The following is a 10,238-nucleotide window of genomic DNA, read 5'->3' as shown; positions in this document are numbered from 1 at the left end:
AGGAAATGGAGTAAAATAAAAGAACCTGCATCTAAAATAAAATCAAACCGCGCCGTCCATCGGAGCGTGGGCACCCCACCGTTGGTGTACACCCACAGGTGTACAACTTGCACCCCGATTGCTCCCTCTCTGCGGCCCCCCCCGGGATGCCGCCCTAGGTGGCCACCTGTGTCGCCTATAGGAAGAGCCAGCCCTGCTCTATTTAAACAAACCGCACGGCGTAACTCCCGGCTGCCACGCCTGCATCTCCCCCTGCTCCTCCCCCAATCAACCCCCCTCAGCCCCAACACTGATGGTGCGAAGCTGTACAAACTGCTAAACCCCGTAATAAATGCCTTTTGGATCAGGACGGCCTTCAGGCTCCAGGTCGTCACTCTGTTCATTCAACCCCGTCCACAGCATTCCAGGCAGTTCCTCAAGCCGTGACCTTGTAAGTTTGGACACCCAGCGCAATTATTCCAAGATCCGACTATGCTCGGGGTTGAATGAAGCCATAACTCAGTCAAGCCAGTGGTTTCATTCCCTGCTACCCATCTCGGATATGAACCTATAACCCAAGAATGATTACCAGGATCAATATTTAGTCATGGGTAGTGGTAATAAATTCCTCAGGGCAGGTGTTGGGAGAAGGTGGCGTGATTGGGCTGAGTGCCAAGAGTGATAAGTCTTTGTCAGCTCACTGGTTTGCCAAAATGACGTTTGTACTGTACAATAGTAGTACACTACTGTTGTACTCCACTGCACCTCCAATTATTTCTCTATTCTAATTCGGAGATTGTTTGGATCAGTAAAGCCACCCCAACATGGCCTTTCCCAAACCTCCATATGGACACAGTAGGTTGCGTCTGTGCTTGCAGCGCAGGGTTGGTCCTGACCCCTCCGGGACCCCGGAAACCGCTGGAAACATTTAATATAACCCAGGTAGTGATATATCTGGTGGCAAAATGGGTTTTTGGAAGGGCTTCCGAGTGACTTCCACTGGTGTGTGAGGCATTCAGGACCCACTCTGCAGAGCTGTTTTGTTTGGTCGGACCCGCTCGCCACCTCCACCAGAATCGATTTCATTCATCACTGGCCTGTGGTCACAGACACAGACCCCACAACTTTTACTTTTATCTCGTACATCAACATAATTACAAAACACCATACAAAACACTCATCCATATTCGCACAAATCTATGGCGAAACACGTCGTTCCCTCACCTAAACAATGCAAATGGGTGGTGGTGAACTGAGATGTCCATCTAATCTTAACTTTAGGTTCATTTTCTTGGCTGAGATTCTTCCTCCGCGATTGAGCTTTTAGAATTCAGTTTCATTTTCATCGCACTTGAATGGTTTCTACAACAGTGCTCCACCTTATGGACAAATATTGTGTTGCCAATATGCACAGTAATTAGACAACATAGTGTGTATTGGGATTTAACGCTAAATGAATGCCATAATTAAAGACAATTGAACATAGACTTTGTGTGTGCACATTTTGGATGCTGGAAATGTCACATTTTCCACTTGCTTCAAGGGTCGACTCCAAGTTTTATCGCAAAAATGTCTACGCCTGAACACTGCTGTCGAAAAAGCCGAGGTTTTGCTCAAAGTTGCACATGGGAGCAGAGCTACAACCTTCTGTCTCACTGTCGACATAATTATAAAAACACGCTCTACAACCACAGCAAAACTCCCCTTTAATAAAAATCACAGAGCAGAGCCAAGAGGGGGTTGCAGGAACGAGTCCTGAAAGCAGGAAATGAGTGAGCAATTCTGCACTTCTGGTTCCCTCGTCTCAAAGTCAACGGCTTTTATGAACGAATATGCATTTTTGGTTAAACGCCTGAACTAAGGTCTGTGGTTAACACAAGCTTGAGAGATTTTTGTTGTATGACATAAAGGACGTCAGTAAATACCCCAATCGTGAATCTTGAGGCTTTCACGTGCCTGAAAAAAGGCGGTTGGTAACAAGTGTCAAAATGAGACGGGAGAGACTGTCGGGGACATTAAACGTCACCACGCCAAGCGCAGAAAGTCATTACTCACTAGTCGGCTTTCACAGCCTCTAGTTGTGTTCATACTCGGGCTCTTGCAAACTATTCTGACTCGAATTTTCCAGGCTTTTGTAGGAGAGGTCGTCGCGCAAAATCAAATTACAAGTTGGCAGCTTAGTGGTGGTGCCGCCGAAGCGATGGGACCGTGGTGTAGTTCCTTTTTAGCCTCACGTTAGCTTTTTACTCCTGGCGGTTGCATTTGCTCTTCAAAAATCCTAATCACGAACCTTTGTTTGCCGCAGAGCTTATTCTCTGCAATAATCCAAAAATCCGATGGAAAAATCCCATTGGCTTTTGGTCGAGGGAACGGGGGCCATGCTAACTTCAGGGTCGGGCGACAAAAATACCTCATCCCTGCACCACGCTGTAGGGCGGCAAAAACCAAGGACCAGACTCTACTTCACTTTCACAATGTAAAGAAATGGAAAATCAAGACGCACAGTGAGAATGGATTCATTATCGCATCACGGCACGCCGGTGCCGAGGGATTCCCGCCCCTCTCATCTGAGGTTCGCGGTGTCAAAGCGCTGTTTTGACAATGAGCTGCTTCTCAAACGGCCGCGACGTGTGTGCGGACGCGCCTGCTACCACGGGCCACCGCTCTGGTGGATTCCCTCGTGTCCGAGAGGAGGGATTACAGGCTGATCAATGCATCTGCGCGAGAGCCTCTCACCGTGAAGGCAGTCCATCCAGACAAGTCCATCTCACCGGGGGTCAGGGATGAGGTGGGCTGCCGGTGCCTGTTTTGGGGTCGCGGTATCTTTTGTAAATCGGGTTTGCACTCACATCTGACAGGACTATCGACTGTGTCCATTACTAGCAGCCCAACATCTTGGTTATGAAATAACATAATAATTATCTGTTGTCACAAAAAAACACATTTTTGCATTCAAAAATGATTATTGCTCCTCATTTATTAAAACAGCATTTTATTTTCAGTAACTCACAGCTGCTTTGCACGCCAGTTTGCACAACCATTGCGGTTGCAAAGCTAAACAATAATATGAGAACAATAAAATGATATACTTGTTTTCTAGGATTAGTGGTGCAAGCTGTGTTTATCGGGCGACTACGAACAAGTGTAAAACCACTGATGAATAAAAATCCTTGTCGAAAAGTCTTTTGTTTGTGGAACTTCAATGTGGATCCGAGGTACGGTGTCCTGTATACCTAGTCCAGATCAGTTTGCCGTAGCTTGTAATGATGGAGCAAAGCAACAGAAATCCCCCTGGGCTCCGTGCAAACCGCCCTCGTTGACGGGCATCCTGCTTCGCCGCAGTTCTCCAACTCCGTTCCCAAGACACTCTTTTGTTTGGAAAATCCTGCCGGCTCTTCATGCACTTTTTCTGAACTGAGGCGGACGGCTCCCACTGTTCATATTTAGTTTCTATACGTTTACTGAGAGACTGCAGCCCTTTGCAGTTTGCATATTCATTAAATGATTACATGATTACGTATGGATAATTTTGTAATGTCATTTTGTAATCGGGCCCGGCCCAAGCTTTTTGGGGGCCTAAGCGCTGAGTATACAGTAAAAAATGGGTATTGATGTGTGTAGCTTTGCGCACATGTATGTATCCTAAGCAGTGGTGCCGCACGGCTGCATTCTAAAATGTAGATTCTTCCCCACGCTAGTCATCAATTTGGAACCACTTCTTTGGTATCTTTGGAATAATTCAAAATCGCCATCTCTCATTTAAAATTGTATGTAAAATGGCTCTGACCTTTTATCTTGGAATAGACATGAAACCCGTTATGCATTTCAGGCACATCAAAAAAAGGACATAAAAATAAATTACATGAACACAAAAATAAGTATATGATTTTGAGGGGTTGCCATGGTGTTTACCTCTGAACAGCCAATGTCAAATGTTTTATTCATGTATTGAATAAAATGTGGACCCCATACGTCCCGCCCATAAGTCCTCTTTCCAGTAAAAAAATGTTTTCACTTTTAGATGAGAAGGTGCAGTAATTTGCGATGAAGGCCTGCTTAATGTTTACGACACAATACATATCATCTTATATTGTTTTATCTCCGTCTTCTATCACCCCTCCTTATCATCCTGGATTGTTTCCTATTTTACCTGCTCGTCTCAGACAGGCACGATTAAACGAGTAAATGCAACAAACAAACGTCTCCTGATCACTTCGCCCGGAACAGGAATGTTCGAATTTTGGGGGAAGGCGGTGAAGGTTAAGTCCCTCTGCACCCACACGTGACACGGAGTCCTACGCAAAGTGCCATGAGCACATTTGTGGGAGTTGAGAGAGGAAGGAGTCGGGGCTGGTTGTGACCCAACACTGGGGGAAAAAAAGCTGCTTTCCATTGAGACGGGCTTTAATTAGAACTTGCCAAAGAAGAAAACCTCGGCTTCCTCAGCTTATTATTAACCTCCTGATGCCTCAGACAGGGCCGCTTTGCTGCACCCAACAATCAGCCTGATGCCGAGCGCCGGCGTGCTCACGTCTGTGCTGAACAACAGATGAATTTAGTGGGAGAAAAAATAAAGATTCAGCTATTCTGGAAGTTTGCTGTTGTAGACGATGGCTTCCCCATAGCTGCGTTGTTGCACGGAGTCCTGCATAAACTACTCGGAAAAAAAAAAAAAAAAAAGTTTCAATGTTCTTTCCCTAAGATCATCGCTGCTTGTGCATTTCCTTGCGAAATTTTAATTCAGGGATATATTTAAATCTAATCTGCAGATGATCCTGAAAAGGAAGCGTGGCGCTACTGGATTCTCTATCCGTAATGGACCCGTATCATACCGGTGGCATTTCACACAAACATCTACTGTTTCATCCAGTATCAGATCAATTGTTTTTCACGGGGTGCAGGTCTTCTTCTAGCAGTGCGTACATTCTCATGCATTGCAGATTTCTTCTGCAGATATTAGTGGCTGCCTCCTCTGGACCCTAGCTATGGATTTCGGTAAAGGTGCCACAGCTATGCATCTTTTTCCTCTGTCTCTCTCTCTCTCTCCCTCTCTCTCCATTTAACCAAGTACGGTATCACTTCTGGCGCACCGTGGAGCCTTCTTTAGATGTACACCTTGTAAAGCTACCGCAGCGATGGGGCCACCACGGCGTAGTCTGAGACTCCTGGCGGCAGCTCCCTTCGCCAGGCGGGCGGAGACGAGCGTGAATTACAGTAGGTAATGATGAGAAGTGCCCAGAATCCCTAACATTTATTTTCCCTGGAGGCTCTGATCGCTCTTCAAGCGCCATGATAAAAAAGCAATACATCAACAGAGACTAAAGAACCTAATTAAGGGAGGCTGTCCATCAAGCTAATGTTCATCGCACACTCTACTACCGCGAGCTGCATGGGCGGCATTGAATCCTCTCTCTGCACCACATTGTTAACAAATTACTGTCCGTCTTCACTGTTGCACAGTGATATGAATGCCTGTGTGTGTGTGTGTGTGTGTGTGTGTGTGTGTGTGTGTGTGTGTGTGTGTGTGTGTGTGTGTGTGTGTGTGTGTGTGTGTGTGCGTGCACGTGTGTGTGTGTGTGTGCGCGCCATGAGGTGGCAGGGTCAATGGGCCAATTGAGGCGCGATGAAGGATGTTCAACGACTGTCATCCATCGGCTGGCATTTCTTTAAATGGCATCTCCAGTGTCACTACAGATTTGTTTCAATGTTCTTTCCAGAAAATAGTGCAAACAACATGAGCTTGGAGATCCAGATGTCCTCTGGCTCAATTCCACTGTCATGGACACTTTTTCCTCCTCCCCTGAGCTGTGCTTGGTTGGTCAGTGGGGTCCTGTGTTGTAGTGAAGACCACCAGGGGTCCGAAGTATTAATATCAGGAATAAGAAGAATTAATATCAGGAATGTCAAAAACCATACTATGCGCAAATAGTATGCAATAAGTACCTTGAGTACCTACATTCGACCGCCGTTCATTTATCAGAATCAGAATCAGAATCAGAATCAGAAATACTTTAATAATCCCAGGGGGAAATTACTTTTGTTACAGCTCCAAATCTACCTACAACATATTTACATACAACATATTTACATACAACATATAATAATTACTAAGAAACATATTTATATATAAATATATATATGAAGATATCTATATGTTATAAACATATCTATATAGAGTGTAAAATGCAGAAGGTGCAGAAGTGGATGTCCGTGTTTTGAGGTCAGATAACAGAGACCCTCAGCCCACTGCCCCAGCATGTGACAGTGAAGAAGATCGTACTGGCCACAACAGACTCATAGAACAAATCCTAAAATTATATCCTTTTATGTTCGATAATAATTTCAAGAAAATAAAAAAGATTTGAACCAGAGTGGTCTTGAATTACTATTGACTGGTATTTCTCATTCGATTTTCCCAACCGTTATTATCAGAGAAAAGTACGGCGTCATCAATGCAGCATCTCCAACCCTGTGTGTGACTCTGCGTGTGGCCTTTTCAACACGGTAGCGCTGCGACAGGTTTTCCTTTTGTTATTTTTCATCAGCCTTGGCTTCTCCGTGCATCTGATGACTGGTGGAAAAAGCAATCGAACTGCGCGATTCAGGCTTTCAACTTTTGACACTTTTCCAAGCAGCACCAGTGAAAGCGCAAACAGATGCTGGAGACCCAAGTGAACGTGTTGTTTATGGAAATGTTTGTTGCACTGAAAAACAAGCACGATATGGAATAATTCCATACGCTGCTGTGTCGTCAGTATTCCCTCTGCGGTGTCTATGGTGGTCGTGAGCTATTGATAGTTCTGCGCCCCGACTGCAGACGCTGCCGGGAGCCTGTGCCGGCCCCTTTTACTATTATTGCACATCTTCAGGACCGGTTGTACCATAATTCACATTCTGTAATGTCCAACCCAATGTCCAATCCAAGCACTATTTCCTTTCTTGAGTTCGCAATCTCTGTAATTTTTTCAATAGTTATTTGTAAATGTATATGTTTTTAAGTAGTTTTTATATTTTCAAACAGTTTTAATATATATATATATATATATTTTTTATAACTTGGTGGAGGAGGAAATGACTTGCCGGAAATACAAAAGAAAGTGGCAACAATGACATTGCTTGCAGGGATGCGACACCCTCGTTCATTCTTTGGAGGCCGCTACGCAAGGATCGGAAATACCTCCGGCGTAGCTCCGGCGCTGTTTTGCCGCACGACCGTAAATGGGCCTTTACGATACACGTATTGGCACTGAAGCAATCCATACGAGACTCAGACCCACGATTTCTCAGATTTACTCGGTGAAGTAGAAGACACATATATCTTTAAGCTTGCAAAATATGTTGAATGCTCTCAATGCCGTCAGTAAAATAGAAAATGCTGGGAGTGAAATCGCATCTGTGCTGGTGGGCTGGTGGGCTGGTGGGCTGGTGGGCTGGTGGGCTGGTGGACTTCTGGGCTGGTGGGCTGGTAGGCTGTTGGACTTCTGGACTGGTGGGCTTCTGGGCTGGTGGGCTGGTAGGCTGGTGGACTTCTGGGCTGGTGGGCTGGTGGGCTGGTGGGCTGGTGGACTTCTGGGCTGGTGGGCTTCTGGGCTGGTGGACTGGTGGGCTAGTGGGCTGGTGGACTTCGGGGCTGGTGGGCTTGTGGGCCTCTTGAACTGCAAAAAGAACGGCTCTTGAGAAGGGTGAGGATGGGTGGAGGGAGGAATTGAGCTTTTGATCTTGTTTCTCCGTGGCTCAAAACATGAGCGAGTGTTCATTTTCGGACAACTGTTTATTTCCTGTTGAACAATGACAATTATGGCCACACAATGGTGGTGCGGGGCTCTTATAGTGTGGCTCCATCGCAAGAAGGGAGCTTTCTGTTTGGATCCGCACAAGACGATGAGCAGCCCCACGTTGTCCTTTGTTTGGACGATGATGGAGCATTCACCTTTTAGGCAGAAAATCAAAATTGTCAGGTGTAAGAAACTGAAAAATCAATGGAAATAGACCGTTGCATTTTGATTGATCAATAAAATGGCTTTTGCTGTGTGTCTTCTGGAATGGCTGATTCAGTGCTATCTTTCTCTCTCTCATACAGTATATATATATATACTGTATGTATATATATATATATATATATATATATATATATATATATATATATATATATATATATATATATACTGTATATAGATATATATAATTTACTGAAGCCTGGGACCACATACCAGTTCAATATTTAGTATCTGGCCCAGATTCGATATTTTTGGGCCAGATGCCCGACAATATTTTACATTCTTGTATTATATGTATTATTTGTAATAGTATACGTTGCCATACAAGCCACCATATTAATCCTCTAAAGCAAAAACACTCACCATTATAATAGTGGAACATTTCCTATCTGCACTGTCATCCTCTCCTATTCAAGCCGGCGTTTTTAAGACTTAAAAACCCCAATAGTGATTTGACTGCAAAATCTGTCAATTTGAGCTCAGAGAAACAGAAATCTTTCCAGCAGAACAAATCCTGTTGAGGGATTTTCTTTTCACAATGTGATACTCATCACTATTGTATGTAATGTCAAGACCAATTGATTTGCCATGCCCTGATCAAAACCAAAAACTTTTCCGCCATGCTGTTCCATGCTGAGATCTTAAATCAAGCCTCAGTAGGAAAGTGGATAAAAGCTGCGTGCCAAACCAATATTTGGCTAATGGGGAGCATCAGCTATTTTAAAAAGTGGAAATTCTGCAACTTTTTTTCTTCAGATGACTGACATTTATTTATTCGAGCTATGTCTCAGCCTAGAACTTTCTGTGCCTTTCTTCTCGCACCCTGGAAAAAGCTGTGCACGGGAAACGGGGGTGGTTTGGCGAAATGTCAAACGGTTGAGAAGTGAGGAAAGCACCCTTTCTACTTTTTACCTTTTGTCTCTGTCCCCCTATTCACCGAGAATGCGATTGCAATTTGGCCCATCGTTTTTTGTTTTTTTTTGTTCTTTTCACAGGTGGAATCTGCATCGCTCAGTCGCTGAAGATCCCCCACGACCACAAACCTTCCGACTTTGATAAAATCATCCGCCTGCTGCTGGACACGCGATACGCCAGGGCGGTCATCATCTTTGCCTCCGACGAGGACATCAGGTTAGACACGTCCTCTTCCCTCAAAGGCTGAAGCAGCCGCTCGGCCCGGTGACCGAAGGTGGCGGTACAAACGTTTATGGGAACGGACCCATTTATGTGACGGCTTAGAATTGACATCGTGCCTGTGATTGGAGGTACCAACCTTTCACACCCTACTAAAGATTGCGGGATACATCACAGCCCGAAGAGTCCTTCACGCTGTGAATCGACGTGCGCCACGATGATAAATTAATATGTAACTGATCCCGACGTCCCCTCAGTGGCAATGTTAAAAGTTACTGCATCTAAGTCATAAACATTGTTTGACTTCGATGCACATTTCACATAAAAGGCATTCAGTCACGCCTGCCTACGCTACTGAGCAAAGGAGTGTGTCCGTTTGACATAAAATGTTTATTTTTTTCATTTTATTTTTTTATTATTTATTAAAAAATAAAAAAATGACATAAAATGTTTAAATCACTTTAGATTCGGGTTTAGAGATTCAGAGGTCGGTAGCAAAGTGAAAGTACTTAAAAAAAGATAGTGACTCACCTTTTAGTAAAGTAGTTCTTCAAATAGCAGCCGAGTTACAGTAAAGTAGTACCGTCGACAGTTGCAACAAAGTGCTCGTACTTTGTTTTAACGGTGTTAGCGGGGGGGCGGTGAGAGGCAGAGGTATAGAGGGTCACCGGTTCGATCCTAGACTCCTCCCGGCCGAAGTGTCCTCGAGCAAGACACTGAAGCCACAACTGCTCCCAAGGGTGTGAGGGCGCAACGGCGTTCCCCCAGCGGCGCGCTGTTCAACCAGGGGGAAAGAAATTGGACAGCGTGTGAGACGGTGCCCTGCTCGTCGGGTCCGGTACACACTCAATCCCAATCCGGTGTCGGGCGGGATGGGTTCCTGTCGGGTGGAGGCTCCAGAGGGTCCAGAAGGTGATCCGGGGGATATCAAGGGTGAAGCCCGGAGTTGGAACCTGCGGCGCCCAAATTAGTCAATAACACACTTTAGGCGAAACCACAAAGATCCTGCCAGGTCTGGGGGCAAACTCCCGACTGACCTGGGGTGAGGGGCGGCAGACCCTCCTTGAAGGGGCTGCCGATGACACCGGACGCCTGGCGGCGCCACTGAGCTGTGGCGTTGATGGGTCC

The 10,238-nt window shown here is 45.4% G+C and overlaps 1 protein-coding gene across 1 annotated transcript in view; it reads left to right on the top strand.

The window, feature by feature from the left end:
* Positions 1 to 10,238, top strand: part of grm7 (glutamate metabotropic receptor 7) — a gene marked incomplete at its 3' end in the record, with an annotated part of 270,826 nt that overhangs the window by 138,940 nt on the left and 121,648 nt on the right. The window contains exon 3 of the mRNA XM_080000236.1: positions 8,972 to 9,107. Coding sequence (XP_079856362.1) covers positions 8,972 to 9,107 — 136 coding nt within the window. The remainder of the gene's footprint in view (positions 1 to 8,971; positions 9,108 to 10,238) is intronic.

This window comes from Zeus faber, assembly GCF_960531495.2.
Source record: "Zeus faber genome assembly, chromosome: 5".
Classification (NCBI taxonomy): Eukaryota; Metazoa; Chordata; class Actinopteri; order Zeiformes; family Zeidae; genus Zeus; species Zeus faber.
Note: the sequence above shows the minus strand (reverse complement) of the source record. Positions and strands in the feature narration are given on the sequence as shown.